Consider the following 18,500-nt stretch of genomic DNA (forward strand, 5'->3'; position numbering starts at 1 on the left):
GATGACAATAAAGATATATAGGAGTACAAGGGTATGCATTATCTAGAAACATGCATCCGCATTCTGGCTGAAAATGACATATTGTGATATTAATAACTGGCATAATGTGAGGAAATGTGTGGCATCTTCTCATATGTGTCCTTCAAAACACTGAAGACACACTGGTTAGCAAGCGTAGCGTAGTAGTTACTACAGCTGTTTTGTAATACCACTTTGAACCTTCAGGTGACTGTTGTTCCCTTTTGAACTTGTTTGTAACAGTCCATCCATATAAAAGTTAACATGTCAAGAAACTTTAATTTAACTGACTCAACTATCTTAACATTTAGTGAATTGCTGGGTTTCTTGCAGTATCTAAACAGTCTAAATCAGGGTGAGCAACTATGACATGTATGTTCTTGTTTTATATGGACCTGTGTCTGCAATAAAGATTTTAATATGACAATTGGCAGGAATGCAAAAAAGTCATCTTTGCTGCCCCAGGGCCAAACTGTGACAGAGCTACCATTAAAACCAATACCATTAGAATTTAAGATAATCTTTGCTGATTTAATGAAGAGGACTGATTCCATCCCTATAATTTGCATGCAATAATTTGACCATTTCTGTAATGTAGTAATTTGGGGGTAATTTCCAGTTGATATCTGGTTTAAAAGTGCTTGACTCTAATCTTACCATATTACCTGTGAAACCAGTAGGCGAAGAATTTTTGGAAACGGGCGCTTCGGCTACAATTGTATGGTTTTCTTTAATTATTCACAAGAGAATAATTATATATATAGATACTTTTTTGTAATTTTAAGCAATATGATTTTTTTGGCTTATATTATTATATTTATTAGTTGAAACTCAATTATTGGATGTGTTGTTAACAACAAGGTGTTAAATCTCTGTAATGGGAGCTCTTGTAGACAAAGAAGTTAATTCGGGACACTTTGTGCAAAAATGTGAGCAGTGTACAGGGAAATAAAATAGTCTTTTCTGCTGATGGGTCTCAATATGGAAAGTCACCTCCAAAATCTGCAACTCTCAGAGAGATCCGCTTTAATTGACTTATTTTTAGTCATCACTGTCGCTCAGGGATGCACGCGCACAGAAACGTTCATATATCAAACAGCGCCATCTCCTGGGAATGTCATATAATACATTTTTGGCTTTATTTAAGCATTTAATTTCACAATGACACAAAGTTATGCAAACGTGTTACATAATACCAGATTCAGTCGCGTCTCCATGCTGTATACAAATACTGCACATTCAAAGAGCACCATGCTTGAGCGATGCTGTCATTGACTAAAGAGCCATGAGAATGCATGAGAGGATCTCTTCGCCGTCTCCAGTGCAGTTTGGAATCCTGGTGAGTTTGGATTGGGCCAGTGAGGAGTTCCTCTGAGGAGGGTGTCCCTGCCTCAGACCAGATGCAGCGTGGGACAGCTGTGACTGTGATTCTTCTGGACCTTGGAGAGAATTCTACTCGGCTTTTGGCCACGGGAACCTGCCAGAGCTTTAGTGCACCTAAAATTAAATCAAAAGCAAGGGGGGAGGAGGAGGAAGGGGGGGGGGGCAGGAATAGAAAGAACTCTAGTTCCAGCATTTTGTCCTTGTTTTCTTAATTTTTGCCTCTGAGACAGGGTTTCGCTGAGCATGCAAGTCTTTATCTGGCTGTCGGAAAGGAATGTAACTAGAAATCCTCATTCATACAAGCCCGAGCGGGACGCCTTTCTTTTTTCCAACACCAGCCGAGACAGTCACAAGTGCCTTTAATCAAGGGAATGTCCTTTTGTTTTCAATTATCATTCTTTATCATTCTTAACCTCAAAAGCTCCAGCTTGCTTTGCCCTTCCCAATACTGATTGTTTTAAGTGCTCTTAACTAAAAAAAGAAAAAAAGAAAAAATGGATGTATTGATAACGGGATAACTGTGTCTACAGTTAATTAACACAGAGCCCACCACCACCAGACACATTATATTACTGCTGTCGCCATGCTCACCCACAAGATGATGGTTACTCAGCAGTCAGAGAAGCACAGAGAGACAACAGGATATCATCACGGCCTGATGAGGCACTCACTCGTCTGTGGCCTCCGAGGAGGATATATTGTGTGTGTGAGTGTATGTGTGTGTGTGTGTGTGTGTGTGAGCACGAGACGGTACCTTCTATTTTCTGCCTCAGCTGCAGCACACACTAGATCTTCTAGGCTTTCCTTCTGAATCTCGGGAGCCACAATGACCTAATAAACAGACACCCTCCATTACAAGATCTATTCCTTCTTGGCAGGCATCACATATTTCCTGAGTCTCTCTCTCTCTCGTCTACCTTGGGATAGCACTGGCAGAGGCTCCACACAGTCCCGACACACAGCATGGTGACGCCCAGAGCGCACATTGTGGCATAGATGTGCGGACGCTCCTGAATCATGATAAAGAGGCCAAAAGCCACCATGCCCATGCCCGCCACCATCAGCCCGTAGCGATATGGTTTCCCCTCCGCCATTGTTCCTGGCACCGCTGCCTCTCGGAGCTCGTCGGTGTGTAAACTCGAAACTGCTTGTGGCTTCTTTCCCGTGTCAGTGCTTGAAGGTGAGGTTGAAAGGTAAGGCAGTTAGTGTTCCACTCTGATGCTTATTACAGCCTGCAGACAGACTGCTCGGCTCAGGTATAACATTGCGGGTGTGACCAAGGGGTCACCTTGTCAAAAGCTGCTCGCAAAAAAAAAGAAAAAAAAAGAAAGAAAAAAGAAGGTATCGTAATTCAGCTCCAGAGCAAAGTTGGTCGAGTGTTTACTCAGTTTGAGTTTTGGTATAAAGTGTGCAGACACTTCCCGTCTCCGTCTTTATCGGGTTCCCTTCTTTTAAATAAACAATCTAATATTTAAGAGTGCACCAACACGCACAGTGTGCCCCGGCTATTCATTAACCCAAGTTTGTACTCGCGTCGCAACAGTGGACTTTCTGCAAACAGTGGAAACAATGCTGGGGCAGGGATAACACTGTCCTGTTAACATCAGCTGTCGTCGTTTAAGGCACGTTGTATTGAAACAAGCCAGAGATTCGAAGAAGGGCTAGGCAGTCATTAACAAAGGGTTTGAAGAAGGGTGCCATGCAGCCACAGTAGTCGGTCACATAGATTTAAGCAGGGCAATAAAAATCAGGGGTCTACAGGAGGCCTGCAGCCAGGCCTCCACGAAGTTGTAAAAGTTACATCGTGCTGCTCTTAAAGAAAGACCCTCAAATATGTGAAGCAGTTGTAGTAATTGTTTCAATAACTTTCACAGTCATTCACAACAGGATATTGTCGATATGAAGGCCACTTGGGGGTCCAGTCTACATAAATGTTAAGTCTTTAACCAGCTGCCGTCTTCCGTTGCTTCTTGGCTTGTGACTGCGATCATCTCGACAGTTTTTTTTCGTTTTTTTGTTTTTTTTTAATGCGAGCCACAGCAAGTTCACTATGGAGCACAGACTACTCTTTCGCTGTTCTCACTGAGAACCGATGACAAAAGGCACTGTCATGAATGTGGGACATCCAGCAAGGATTAAAGTCGCTCGCTTTGCTCCTGACTCTTCATCACCGTGTCATAGGACGGTGGCGGCTCCATAGTCCAGGGAGGAGGGGTGGATGGCAGGGAGGGTTCGGGCTCTGGTGCCGTGCTGACAGAGTCCGTGGACATCTCCCGGCGAATTCGGTCCAACCTCCTGAAGACAGGAAGCAACGAGAGAAAATGACAAGTGGAAGGAACGCACTTCCTAAATCAGATAACTGAGAAGCAGGGGAAACACTCCGACGTCATCCACTAAGTACTTTTGACCAAGGTTAACTTGTGAAAGGCAACTGATTCTGAGCACCTTCAAAATAGCCTAACTTCTGGATGTTGTGGGTCAGCATCTATTGAAGGAGGTCTATGGAAGGAAAATCTGAATTTAAAAAAGTTTACATTGGTTTTGATTGAAAATGGTTTTGCAAAGTTGCCCAAGTTCAGCATTTGCCTCTCAGATTCTAAAGATATCAACTAATCAAAAGTGAGGAAGACGTGCTGTAAAAACACATCTTATAATGTGGAATCCACCTCTCAGCTTCTGGAAGTTACATTCTTTCTTGGTGCCTCATCCCCCACAGCTCTGGAGCCACATAATTGTGTGTAAACAAACAACCAAACAACAAAAAGGTACTTTTGAAACTAAAGCGTCAAAACCTGAAACTTTCAAATACGACAATAAATAGTCAGCAGATGTTAGCAGTAGTTGTTAAATTTTATAAAGGTAAAATAAAGTATAGTTCTGAAAAACAGAGCAAAACTTTACACTATAAAGATTTATAAGCTGTTTTAGAAGTGTTGTTGATGAATGGAAAACGTGTTTAGGAGGTCCAAGCAAATTTATTAGGTGAACAGTTGGTAAAACAAAACGTCTGTTTTGGTCATAAAGGCTGCAGAACTCTGGTATAGTCTGTCTACATAAAAAAAAACTGCTGTGGATGCATTTTTCATGATCATTTTTCCCTATAAGTATCGATACTGGACTCAAATCTTTATCAGAGACGTGGGAACCCAGTGTCTGACCACATCCTGTGTGGGACTCTGACAATGGACTAATCCGAGCATCTAATCAAACATCTAAGTTATCACTGTTCCCTTGACTCATGATATGAGCTCTCATTTGCAGTCCAACTACTTTCACGGTGTTATGCGTCACATCGCTCTTCTTTGATCTCATTGGAACTGTTTTATATATATGAGACAATGTATTTAAGTTTGATTCATCTACACTTTTTTCCCGTCATCTTTTCTGCCTCGATAACCTGAACTCTTCTCGAGACTGAAATGTCAATACAAAGTGGATTACAGTAACAGCAACATACTGTACATCCCAGCAGCTGGAAGCTTCCTTTCAAAGCCCATGCAAGCAGTATATACATTTATCCTCATGACTTCAACTGCTTTTAGTAACAAAACTTTAACTGATTATCAGTAGTTTTAGGCTTTTACAAAAATTACTTCACCTGAGTCGTTTGTTTGGACCGACAGAGAAGGTGCAGTTTACTATAATGTCCAGACTCATGATTTAACACTTGATGAATGATGGTTTATCTGCATAAACGGGTGCTGGTGTGGTATTTCATATTCAGTTTAAACAGTCAAGAAAAGCTGTCTGCAAGCATCTGTGACTGAAATGTGACAAGACTGAAGCCTACACGGTAATCCCCACAGATCTCAAAATCCATGTTTGAGCTGTTTGTGATTTTATCAACTATTTTAAGTGTTTCAAGGCCATGGACGTCAGACGAAACTGAATGGGAGAAGTGGGGGATGGTTAAAAAAATACATTTAAAAAAGACATGAAAAACTCCCTGAACAAAACTGAGAAAAGAGATTTGTTTTGCTTTCAGCGTGTACCGTCAATGCATCCATCCATCTTATATCCAGTTTTATCAAGCTATGGCTGCGAGGAATAAGAGCCAACCCCAGCTGACTATAGGCAAAAGCAGAGTACACCCCAGACGGGAAACAGCTACATCAGGGGAAAAACACTCCGCAGACACAAACAACATCACACATTCACCCCTTCGGGCAATTTAGAGTCACCAGTTAAACTCAAGGTTGTTTTTTTGTTTTTTTTTACTAAGGAAGAAATCTGAGTCTCCTGAGAAAAGCCATGCAGACTCTGGGAAATTTATTCGTCCAGACGGAAAGAAAAACTTCCTAACTTGGATTTAAGTCTTAACCACTCCACCACCCCTGCTGTCACTGTACTGAACACCAAACAATAAACCAAGCTGAAGCCAAGAAAGACCAAATCCACAAAACACAATGACCCGTGTTCAATAGATAGACTGAACCCAAGTAGAGCTTTTTGAAAATGCATAAGCTTCCTGAAATGTGGGGTGACAAAACGTTCTATTTTGGCTGAACACGTCCTGCTCTTACTTCCTGTGTTTGTTTTCTTAATAAATCCTTATGAATGTCAGATTTTCACTGTTCTTCAAGGGACTTTTAAGCTTGTATGTAAACTGAATTTTGTACATAGAATACTCCAGTACTATGTTTTGTGTGATGTCATTTGAGAAAACCTTGAGTTTATCTTCTCCACACCACGATCAGCATTACGGCGTTCAGCCTAATTGAGGTGGAATCGAGACGTTTCCCATCAGTCCTAATTTAAATGACAAATTTAAAATCAGTGGTTTCTAACCTGAGGTCCAGAACCCCCTTGGAGCTCCTGGAGAGCAGGTTTAGGGTTAGGTTGTCAAAAAATAGAGAAAACCCATAATGAGACACATACAAGAGTCTACTGTTAAAACAAAATCCCTGTAGGTAAAAAAAGGTTTTCTATCCCAGTCTAACTTAAGCAAGCCCATAAAGAGAATCCAGTCGCCCTGTAAAATATGGCGGCGTCTTCATCATACGTGGGGCTGCTATTCCACCTTTGATACTTGAGGCAGTGAGTGTCACAGAAGCGTAACAAACTACACAGATTTAATGAGACATTTTTACTGACAACCTGTCGATGCCTAAGGTTTCTCTTAAAGATTCTTTTAGACGGACGACGAAGCAAAAAACAAGTTTAGCAAAGGAAAAATAGAACACTTCTAAAGTGCCAGCAATCCTGATCAGCTCAATGGCCTACGTGAGAATGCAAATGACAACCAGCACACATTAATGTGTCCAAGAAGTCTGTTAGATTAAAAACAAACAAACAAAAAGCGTTGAAATGTGCACTCTGGAATTTGTCAAACGCTGTACTGATTTAGCTTGAACAACACAAGGGAAACCCAAAGAGTTAAAGGGTTTGATTTATCAATGGTGAGCAGAAAAAGAAAGTTTGCTATGTCCTTTGTTCTCGGTGCCAGAGCTTTCCAATCATTTGGACCAGGAAGGTCTCCAACTGTCAGGAGGATTTCCACAAAATGCAGATATTCATTGATCCTCCACAACACTTAGTAACAACTTTGCTGATCCCCTTTGTTTATATTTAGCATCACCATGAGATAAACAAATCCTATACTGAACTGACTGGTCCTAAACAAAAAAACAAACACTAAAAACTAAACAATGATGGAATTATGACGCTGTTGAAGAGAATCTGCCCTAAACCTCACATTCTAACTTTAAGTGAAGCTTTTAGTTTAATAACTTCCGAACACCAGTTCCCCCTACTTTGTGATTATTAGCACATTTAACTATGGCATCATGGTAATTTGAGATGGTGAACATGTTATATGTACCTGCTGACTCTCAGCAATGTACAGACAGTAAGCTGACAGAAGCAGTACTGCCTTTCAGAGCCACTGGACAAATGAGTTTAATCCTTGTAACTCCTGAGATTTGGACTCAAGATGCACTCACATGTGGCATGTTACGCTTTTAAAGAGCCAGGGAGATGTGAAACAATTAAATGATTCACACAGACGAAGCACAATAACTATACCCCTGCATGATGAACTATCTTTTAAACTGATCCTGTCATCCCTGTCATGTGGTCCCCCCACATGGAAGGAGAGGGAAAAAAAGAAGAAATAAATAAAACTCAGCTCTTTAACTTCTTCTAATATCAAGACTGGTTTCTTTGCATGTGTACCTTTGTATGGCCAAGGCCTGCTGGGGGCTGAAGCGTGTCCCGGTGCGGGGGTGCAGGAGAAAGTGTCCGGGCACTGCCACCTGGAGATTCTTCATGGCCATGCACAGTCCACTGACCAGCAGGCCCATGCCCCCCAGCCCCAGGAACAAGCCCAGGAGCAGCCCCAGGACCGACTGATAGGGCAGGCCAACGCAAAGGATGATGACCCCCCCGGCAGTCATCAGCAGCACGCCCAGACAGAGCAGAGTCCCCGGGTGGATCGGCATCTCCAGAGCCCCTGCCTCTGGAGGAGTTCACTTCTTCCAGACGCCTCCTCTTCAGCCGCGGCTGGAGAGAGAAACGCACACAACGGGCTCAACTGCAACGTCTGCGTGTGCAAGCGAGGCGGAAATAGAGGACGGGAGCGTGCACACGGAGGGAAACTGAAAAAGGGTGATTTTTCACTGAGGTACAGCAGGAGACATGTGCAACATGTAAAATCAACTCCGCGCCAGTACGCGTACGCGCCGCGCGCCACGCCGCGCATAAACATGGATCCTCTGTGTACCGAATAGGAAGTCGCGCTGTTCAGCTGATGTTTGCGCGGAGAGCTCGGACATCGCCAGCTCCCACTCTCCCCGTCATGTCCGCGAGGTGTCCGGCTGATCCCTGGAAAAATGTGTCGGGGAGGAAGGGGGCAGGCAGAGTCTCGGGTCCGCGCCGTGAATCCTGTGGAGCCGCCGCGCCTCGCTCATGATGTGCCCGTGCGCAGCGCAGCGAGACCTCCTCCGCTCCGCTCCGCTCCTCCGCGCACCAGGAGCGTCTCCGAGCCTCTCCTCTTCCTCCTCGCAGGCGGAGTGATCACTGCCCCGAAAATCTGTTGAGCAGGAGTTGATGTCGCATGTGGGCCGAGCTGTGTGGGTTTTCATCTGGCCAGCGGCCACGGCAGCAGTGTGTGTGTGTGTGTGTGTGTGTGTGTGTGTGTGTGTGTGTGTGTGTGTGTGTGTGTGTGTGTGTGTGTGTGTGTGTGTGTGTGTGTGTGTGTGTGTGTGTGTGTGTGTGTGTGTGTGTTAATGAGGAATGGAGGGCAGGGCGTCCACACAGACGCACACTCTCAACTATGCCACTTTTCCTCTGTTCGCACATAAGACTTGGGTTCTCGTCTCACAATGAACCCGTGAACTTGAAGTAAAAAGCAGAGCGGTTTGCGGCTGAGGTGGAGCTCCGGTGGGGGTGGAGCAGGGGGGAATCCCCAGGCCCGCATTAAGAGGGGTGAGAGGAATGCCCAACAACATCTGTATTGATGATGAGAGTAGACGTTCACTCTGGACTTTTATCGTCTTTGCTCTTTGCCTGTTTGTCATTAAAGTTCTGAACTCCACTTCCCTTCTCATCCAAAAGTGCATTGAAAATGATCACGTTAATACATTTATAGTTCCTGTTTTAAATTATACTGGATGTGCTTCGATTCGTCATGACATTTACTACATGTTTCTGGTTACTGCTTTTGGATTAACTTTTTTAGTTCCTGAAAATTAGTACTTAGTTATAGTTTAAAGTTACTGTCATATAAAGTATATGATGGTTTACAAGTACTATAGTACTTCATAATAGCTATTGTTACCAATAAATGCTTCAAACAGTAGTTGATTTACTGAAATTCAATAGTTGGGGGAACTAAATGAAAATTACTATTGTATTTAAGATATTCCTTCAAATATTGCTGGATTTATTTTAGAGTTGATTACTTAATTGATATTATCAAATTACTATCAAGTAGAACGTCAGATTAGTAAGTGGGAATTTGTATGTGAAAGTAGATAGAGTTATAATTATGGATTTACATACTTGTGTTTCTTTTGTAGTTTGTGGAAATCAGTCGTCTTACAGATTTTACTTTTGTATGCTTCAATTTCAATAGTAAGCTAATGGTGGAATGGAAGTAGGAGTGAAGATAAGAGCGATGCGGCCATGGCAACGAGTGCAATGCAAAGAAAATGGGGATGACTAAGTTGACCTTTCGGAACCTCTTCCCTTAACGCTGAGAAATGACTTCAGATCTTCTCAGACAGATTGAGGATTATTGCATAACAACGAATTCGGGTGAAAAGCTTTCGTAACCTTGGGAGAGTCTGAATGCTCTCTGTAGAAACGTGGGAAACTTGATGTTATGGATGGGCAGAAAACTAAAAGTTACTCAAATAGGTTTATCTAAGCTTTCCGTTTTGATCTGCGCGGAGCTACGACGAAGATTTCCCCCAAAGTATGACAAAGAGAAATAATCAAAACTTGATCAGGGTGACCAGGGAATGAGGGATGCCTGTCTCTGTGAACCTTGATTTTCCTGCAATGGCCGTCCGTAATAGGCGAGGCTAGAGTGGGCGGGTGCAGCTGAACGGAAGCGTGGGGCAGGGACAGGATGAGTGTCCTATTGGCCACTTGGGGATCTTGTTATCGCAAACGGACCGGACGTGTTTTATTAGCATTCTGAAGGGGGTTGCAGACGTCTCTGCAAAGGCTTCATCATATGATAGAAAACGGAACACATGTATTTGTTGCGGGTCGCTGATCAGCCGAGGTGCAAGTCGAGTTCGGCCAGAATGTGTCGTGTTGCTGAATTAGACTTGCGAGCTTTGTGAGCGTTCTGTCTTAGTAAAACCGCAACAATGGATGTCAGCAACACCTCTTCACTGTAAAACCAAAGATGTTAAATCACAATCATTTCACTGTTCCATCTGAGATTGCTAAAACCCTATAGTGTGCAGCCTCCTTATGCTTGAGGGGTTTAAAAAGTGTTAATCAGGGACTCAGGCGCATGTTCTCTGTCAGTACATAATCACAACAGTGTATTTAAATCTTTCAGGTTCCAGGACTCATATTTCCACCTCCCACAGTGAATCGCGGGTTTCCGAGATGTAGGTTTGCTCATTTCTCAGGGTCGGTTGGTTCAGGATTCAGGTTAAAGGTCATGTCAAATGTCCAATTCTATTGCTTTAATTTCTTAAGTTCTATTTTTATTCCTGTCTGTTTTGCTCTCCTGGTTGTTCTGTAAAGTTCTGAGTTATGTTTGGATGTTTCTGCTGATTGTTCTATATTTGCTCCCTCTCCTTTTGTTCCAGGGTGGCTGCCGCTCAGAATGTCACATGTCCTCTTCGGTTTACATGTTGCCCTATCTGATCGCACACATTTGTTCCATCTCTGTGTTTGTTAGGGTTTGCTTATTGTCCATTTGTTTCATTCTTTTCTTGCTAACTGCATTTATTCTATATTTATCATATTCTTCTATTGCCCTTGTGTATTTATTTCAACCTTTTCTACTGTTGGAATAGTTATTTTTTGCTTTATGACTCAGTAAGTTTAATTTTTAGTCTCTTTATCTTTTTTTTTTCTACCAAAATATTCTCAATAAGTTGCTTTTTGGAACCAATCCAAGTCCTTGAAAGTCACTCCATTCTCTGTGTATATAAATCACTGGCAATATCAATAAGGAGGAGGGTTCAGCATTCAGCTGCTGCAGATTTATGAACACCATGAACAGGTATTGTCTGGACACAGTGGTGGTATAGAAAAGTGGATTCTGTTCTGATGGTTAATGACACAACATCGCATTTGATTATGGTGGGGCCTTTTTTTTTAATAACTTTTTAATAACTAAAGTTGAATATACACCCTCAGAGATAGAAACCGTGTTACAAGATTCTGTCTTGCTTCCCTTTTTCAGAGAGTAAAGCATTTCAGTCATAGACACATGCATATTCAGTGGCACAAATAAAAGAAGCAATCAAAGATGACAAATATTGTGCAATTATTCACATTAGCTGAAGTCATTTGTGCTTCTGCTGCCAAACGTTACAGGTGCAACATAATAATAGTCATTAGCTGTGAAGTATGAAAAAAATGAAACACATTGTGATACATGTCAGATGACAGACACCAATTAAAAAAATTCTGAACAATTGAAAAACCTTTATCAGTAATAGGAAAGAAAGTTTTACTTACAGGCTTGAGCAAACAAAACATAATGGCTATAACATTGCTTATTCAACCATCTGACAGGCAAAGACATTTGGTTCTATTTTTAAGTCCAAAGTAAATTTTTCACAATTCAAATGATCTCCTTTTAACAACCTCCGTACTAAACTTTTGCACTTTTGTTGCATATAACAAGCAAACAGACTAAGTTGTCCCGTCATGATTCTTGACAGTTGCTGTCAGTAGTTGAATGTCCCAGTCTCATGGAGAAACGGCCATGTTTTCTTTGCAAAGTGACCCTGGTGGCTGCATTTTCACCACCAAAAGCCTTGGTAGAAGAACAAACAAGAAATTGAAAAGTATCAAAACTGCAGATGATCCTTTAAAATATAGGGCGTCTGTGGTTACATTAGGTCAAGTCAATGCATTTAAAGGTCTGAGTGTTGCCAGGGAGCTGCAGGGATTGGCCGCGCAGTGGAAAAACTCATACGGTCAGATGAGTCATTGTTCCGCAAAGAGTACATGTGTGGCACTCAAACTCCAAGATGAGAAAAACATTTGTGCAGCACAGCCACAGGGCAACCTGGAGTGTTCGACGGATGATAAAACTGAGACACATGCCCCGTGAGATCCGCAGGGAAGGCCAAAGTGAAGGCTTACCCACTTATCTGTGCAGGTGAACTCAAAGGAAACTCCTGAATAGCTTCCGTGTGCTGCGTTTCAGTGACAAGTGGTCAGGTTATGGTCATCTTCATGCTCGTCTTTTATCCAGCTGTGACTTTCACTTTCACTTAGTGTATTCCTGTTTGAACAGTTTGGATCTTAGTGGTTACATTATAAGGAGAAAAAACTAATTCCTCCATTCATTTGACCTTTTGTGCTTTAATGTTCAAACTACAATTTCACCTCAATGTTTTTTTTATTGTTAATATCTGCTGCACTGTGTTCTGTAATATTTTATTTATTTGGTTTAGCTGAGCATAAAAGGCTTGAAATCATGACACTGAGTCTCCAACATGGGTTTCATGGGACGCATCTCCTCTGGGGGGAGCCAGAGAACTTTAAGGGTATGCACAGCTCCAGGAAATAAAAAAAAAAACTTCAACTTCAACTTCAAGTATGGAATACAATCAAAACCCTGGTATAAAGCTTATCATGTTGCTCTCCACAACTTAGAGTTAAAACCTCTGTATTAACTAAATAATGTTCTTATTCTCATGAATGAATAACAAGTCTGAATAGTTATGTATGATGGATAAATGGCAGCTTTAAAAAGACAGTTTCAAACGTCCTAATAATGTTTATCAAAACGCAGTACTGTGGTTGCTCATCGCAGTCACAGACTTATTGAATATATGATATGTCTTGATTCTTTGTTTTGGTTCAGATAAGGCTGAAATTGGTTTGGTCTACTACCTTTTAGAACGCCTGAGAGTTCAGTCTGTGCATGTAACACTGTTTTAATATTAGGAAAGGAAGGGGAAACATGCTGGGCTCAAGCAGGGAAAAATAAAATACATGCTTCAAGTTTGTTTTGGTCAAAAAACAACGAGTTGAGTCAGAGCGACCTCCATGGTCTATTTATCTTAATATGTGCGACGTACGTAGAGGCCGAGCTTCCAGCGTCACACCTCAAAGCTAATTTCTCGTGACTGTCCGAACAGGGGCTCCGTCGCCAGGTGCGTGTCGGAGTAGGCGCGTCGAAGTCGCGTGGAGCTACACGTGGTCTTGATTGCCACCTCGTAGGGCGGCGGCGGCCCCAGCCACGACGGAGGGTGGATCGTGGGACTAAAGCCGCCGGAGTCCATGGGGGGATAGTCGAAGTCTTCGCCGCGGGCGCCGTGCCTGTGGCGTTCCATCGGCCTGCACACAAGAGGAGGAGGGAGTCGTGCGGAAACACAAACTGAGTTCTACAGCAGTTGTAGCAACAAGACAGGCGAGAGCAGTCGTACTGAATGTGAATGTGTCTCCTGCCAAATGAAGCAATCGAGTTTCCTCAGCTATAAATGATATCCCTGTGTGGGTTAGACACAAAGCTTGTGAATTCAATTTGTGCACATGAGTCATGTCTTAACAGGTGTTATTTTATTTCAATAACGATATCTCAAAAGGAAGGAATAAATTGTATTTGGTTGATAAATCTCTTGTTAGAATGCCTCATAGTGGTAAATGTTAATGCATTGGAAAGCCTGTTTATTTCCACTGTGATTTGTGAAGAAACCAGAGAGCGAGGGTGGAGGGAAGATGGAAGAGGGTTAGTGTTTTTCCCCAGCATGCCTAATTTGTTTACTCTTTTTCAATACATCCCTATCAGTTATTTATTTAACTAAAAGAACTAAAAGTAATGTATATGTCATGTGGATAAGTTAAGATTGCAGAATAAGCTTTAGTGAACGACCATAAACTTATGTGACAGGCTATTTCAGGGCCTACATACACCTGACTTCCATTTTTAAAGTAAAAGCTTTTATTGCCTATCGATCCCAGCAGCCATTAAACCGAAACCTTCTAAAGTGACATTCCCACAGGAAGCCCGACATCCACCTAAATCTGGCTGCTAATCATGAGACAATGCTTATTTCACTTTTCGACCAATGACAATTAACAGCTCTGGCCCCTTATCATGAAAATAAGTCATCAGAACACGGGGTTGATGACGAATCACATGCTGATAATTTGCTAGAAACATGCATTTGTAGAATGAGCAGCACAATGTATGAGGAGTACGAGAACCCCCCCAATGAAATAAAAGCTCTATCTTCTCTGTGAATACAAGCAACTTATTCTGTTGTTGACAGGTTTTTTTTTTAGCAGGTGATTTGATGATTAAAGTCCTCGGAAACAGGACATACAAGCACCATAACGATTTATTCATTTAACGAACAGGAGTCTAGCTTACATGTGGGAGAGCGAGAGACGCACAGGACCACAACACGCCGTTCACCAGCCCGCTCACACTTTCTGCAACCAGCGTTTGTCACATGTCAGTCAGCATGGTTGTGTCGGTTGGAAAGAGCAGTCGTGCAATTATCACAATAGGCCGTCTGACTTTCTCGAAGATGAGTTGGCAATTTTTTTTCCTGCGTGCAACCACGCACGCCCCTGGTGGTACATCAGACCAGGTCTTCACCTTGATTTTGGGGCGACTTGGAGTTTTAATCTGGGCTGCAGCAGTAAGCAAATATGGTGTAAAAACTATTCAAGCCTGCAGTGCAAACTGCCATGCCTTGCTCTGGTGACCCTTATAAAAAAAGGGAGCAGCCAACTAGACCAATTTTAATGGGCACAACCCACACACTCAGCTCTGCTGCTCATCTCACAAATGCATGTTTCTTACAAATGTGGCTCCGCTTATTTAAGTAAATTTCCACTAATTAATCGACCAAATGCAAATTTGCCTTAGATTTCTCACCTCTGGATAAAAAGCAGGATCATATTAGCCATATCGTCATATTAGGATGACAGTCATGTGTCTGGCTTTTACGTTCTGTCATTAGCAATAAAGTGTTTTCCACAGCTGAGGATTCGTTTCTTTTGAAAAGTTGAGGATGTTGTGGTCAGTCTTTGAGCCCATCAATAATTTGTATGTAGGTATGGTTAGCGCAAAGAACCCAAAAGATAATGATACCAGCTTTTATGAAAATACACCGCATTGACAAGTTGCACTGTCATCTTTTCTGGTCAAAGCTATTTTTAGGTAAACCTTGTATTATTGGTCTTCTTTTTTACTTTGTGAAATGCACAAGCAATACATAATGTGAGATTTCTAGTTTATCATAGCAAGATAACAAAAAAGTCACACATATCCTGACCTATGCAGAACAACGATCAACGAAACAGGGCTTCTTTTTCCTTCACCCACCTGGGCAGAAACACTGACTGGGACTCAGGGAAGTGACTCCCCGGGGAAGTAAAGAGGGCATGGTTCGGGTAGTTGGCGTAGTCATTGTATGGATAGTGCGGGCAATCTGGGTGGAACTCCTGGTTGTAGTTCACTGCACTTTTGGTGTTCATTGCCCAGAATAGCCCCAGGATGAGCATAACCACCCCCAGCACCACGCAACAGAGGGAGAACGCCTGCAGGCGACTCTGATACGAGGCCAGGAAGGCTGTGGAGCCCCCGCTCACGATGAGGAAGGCTCCGATGAAGATCGCTCCGTGGTGCAGGGAAGGCATCCTCCTCACTGTCAGCTGCTTCTGGGGCTGTTGTGCGGCTGTGACCGGATGGGCAGTGTCACTTACATGTAAACAATCCCACGGAGTATGCTTCCCATTCGCTCTGACAGTAACCAGACATCCAAAAGATTTACTCCACAGTTCGAGAAATCCTGGGACTCACCGCTCTTCCTCAAGCTTACTTCTTTTGCTCACATTATTTCCATCAGAAATCCTCCTGGTCTCCTGGTCTCCTGGTCACCTGGTCCGTGTGTCAGTCCCCACGGCGTGCTCCAGCTCCTGATGGTTTGGAGGCAAAGAAAAAGGAAATAAAAAGATGAAGGTTTTCATGCACATCAGGCTAATGTTGAGGAGCTGTGTGTTTATCATCAAGGCAGATAGACGAGAGGACAGCAGAGCCCATTAAGAAATCTTTACTGGTGCCCCACCCTCCCTCTGTCTAATGTGTCTGAAGGGTACCACTTTAGCCTGTGTGTGTGTGTGTGTGTGTGTGTGTGTATGTGTGTGTGTGTGTGTGTGTGTGTGTGTGTGTGTGTGTGTGTGTGTGTGTGTGTGTGTGTGTGTGTGTGTGTGTGTGTGTGTGTGTGTGTGTGTGTGTGTGTGTGCGTGAGAGACAGAGAGAGAGAGAGAGAGAGAGAGAGAGAGAGAGAGAGAGAGAGAGAGAGTCAATCTTGCAACAACACAGTTTTACAAATACAAACAGGATGAGCAATATAACTAAAATGATTTACAGCAAAACACCATTATTAATTGACAGAATTTGAATTCAACCACTCAGCAGATGCTAGTGTTCTGGCCGTGTACAGTGTTTATACGTGTATGATATATAACAATTTCTATTGCATTAAAAATTAATGAAGAAGGTAATTTTGTATTATCCCCTGCTCATAGCAATTGTCATGGCCTGCAAAACCTTAAAGCTGCAATGAATACACAATGTCTGGATGTAGGCGCGGCTTTAGCTTTAGAGTTCTTAAAGGTAAATAAAGCAACGCAAAAAAATAAATCTATGATCACTGGATAAGACAGAGGCATCGTTGTCAACCTAAATTAACGCATTAGTCATATTAGTCACTCATTGTTCCTCACAAATCAGCAATGATCAGAGAAAATAAAAATGGATTTTGTATTTTAGAAGATGCTGAGGATGAAGTTACCAAGAAAACATAAAGGGCAGGTGAGAATGTCTATGGTTGTTGTGAGCAGGGAATGTAGGCGATGGGTGTGAGGAAGGAGGAGTGGGGATTAGATAAAGATGACCCCTAACTGTAAAAAAGATTTAGCAAATTCAATTGAAAACTGGCAACAACAAAGAAGCAGTGAAAACCATTTCTAGAGTAGCAGTGGTTCAAAAGTTTGTTTCTTTAAAGAATAACATCTACATGTCTGCCAAAATGTGCTCAAGCAGTAGAGAGCGCGAAGTAAAAAAAAAAAATACTGGACTTTATACATGAGTTATTGTCTCAAATAGACAAAAACAACAAAAATACAAACAACATATGTTGTATAACAATTTAACTTCCAACTGACAGGTGTAACTTAATCTGAATGTAAATAATGAAATTATCGAATTTCCTGTCAATCAGCAAACATCAGTCTTTCTGTTAAACCAGTGTGGATTTCTGGTCAGGCCACACGCTCAGCTTCTTTTTGTTTCCTCAGTTGTCTTTTTCCTCTTGTCATTTGTTTTCTGGGAGTGAAGAGCTTCTGCCACAACATCTTATCACCTCCTCCTTCATAATCACACTTGGTCCACCAGAAACGGGATCAAACAACCTACTTTTAGAGATTTATTTTCCCAGAAAGTTTTTTTTTTTAAATGTCTTTAATCACTTGTATTAATTTGAATGCGCCACCTCAAACCTGGCCTCTCATTGTGGTAGAGGTCATTAGTTTTGGAATGATTGTAGACTATTCTTATACTATTCTTTGTTCATGTGTGGCAAAATTGTGGCACAAATTTTACGATTTCGCAATGTCTTGTACAAAGATTAAAGAACTAATTTACAAAGCGTATTATGGGAAAGCCATGTCAGAGACTGAGATGTGCTGAAATAACAACTGAACAATGACGCAGTCATGTCTGGAGCAGAGATTAAGAATAAGAAACAATGCTGTTTAAACTGGTGTCAATAGCATTTTAGTAGCTATAAATTGAAATAAAACACCTTCAACTCCTTTATCTTACTACAATATCAGAGTTTCCCTCATGCTGTACGCTTTTGAATAAAGTATCAGTATCACGTGTGAAACCACAAATGGTGTAAACTGGCATCAGACCAGTGGAGTGTGGATTACCAGTGAGTAGCTCGATGTAGCAGATGTTGGAGCAGCACTGCTTCCTGTCCATCCACAAATTGTTTGTTAAATAAGTATTTTGAGACCACTGGATAGATATTGTAATCAATGATCAATATTCTAATATAGACATTTTGAGAGCATTATTTAATATTTTATGCATCCTAACTTGAAACTTGAAAAGAGATATATTATTTTATTTTATATTGATTGGTGCAGAACATCATTCTGTCTGTGTACCACTGATTATCCAAGATATTTCTTAAGGCATAATAAAGCATGTTGAGTAATGACTGACAACCCTATCTGAAGGACTGTGTGTGGTTGTAGAGATGTGACCTTTCTATCCAGGAGAAAGCTAGCATGAACATATTATGCATATGATTTATCAAAAATGTTTAAGCACCTTGGGAAGAAACCATCACCATACTATAACCAGACAAAACTCAAAGAAATAGAATGTATAATCAAGCCAGGAATACAGGTGAGGCAAATTTATA

The 18,500-nt window shown here is 41.9% G+C and overlaps 2 protein-coding genes across 3 annotated transcripts; both read right to left on the reverse strand.

The window, feature by feature from the left end:
- Positions 1 to 1,097: 1,097 nt before the first annotated feature.
- Positions 1,098 to 8,414, reverse strand: LOC308137307 (barttin-like). Of its 2 annotated transcripts, XM_080505933.1 has the most exons (5): positions 8,123 to 8,414; positions 7,576 to 7,902; positions 2,319 to 3,696; positions 2,156 to 2,232; positions 1,098 to 1,515 (listed from the first exon to the last, which is right to left on the reverse strand). In XM_080505933.1, the coding sequence occupies exons 3-5, from the start codon at positions 2,493 to 2,495 to the stop codon at positions 1,410 to 1,412; spliced, it is 360 nt and encodes a 119-aa protein (XP_080362059.1). In that variant the 5' UTR covers positions 2,496 to 3,696; positions 7,576 to 7,902; positions 8,123 to 8,414; the 3' UTR covers positions 1,098 to 1,409. The 2 variants fall into 2 exon arrangements, with proteins under 2 accessions (XP_080362059.1, XP_080362058.1); XM_080505932.1 differs by lacking the exons at positions 1,098 to 1,515; positions 2,156 to 2,232 and having other exon boundaries at positions 2,518 to 3,696.
- Positions 8,415 to 13,151: 4,737 nt separating this feature from the next.
- On the reverse strand, positions 13,152 to 15,702 carry LOC308137544 (uncharacterized protein; the record flags this gene model as incomplete). Its single annotated transcript, XM_080506296.1, has 2 exons — positions 13,152 to 13,389; positions 15,389 to 15,702. 2 exons carry the CDS (start codon positions 15,700 to 15,702, stop codon positions 13,152 to 13,154), a joined length of 552 nt encoding a protein of 183 aa, XP_080362422.1.
- Between the last annotated feature and the right edge of the window lie 2,798 nt (positions 15,703 to 18,500).

Source organism: Blennius ocellaris (assembly GCF_963422515.1).
Source record: "Blennius ocellaris genome assembly, chromosome: 12".
NCBI lineage: Eukaryota > Metazoa > Chordata > Actinopteri > Blenniiformes > Blenniidae > Blennius > Blennius ocellaris.

Bases quoted from the DNA above. Each gene is read 5' to 3' on its own strand.
- LOC308137307 (XM_080505932.1), bottom strand. From the start codon at position 7,841: ATGCCGATCCACCCGGGGACTCTGCTCTGTCTGGGCGTGCTGCTGATG. The intron at 3,697-7,575 runs GTACACATGCAA...TCCTGTCTTCAG, and splicing joins CAGGCCTTGGCCATACAAAG to GAGGTTGGACCGAATTCGCC.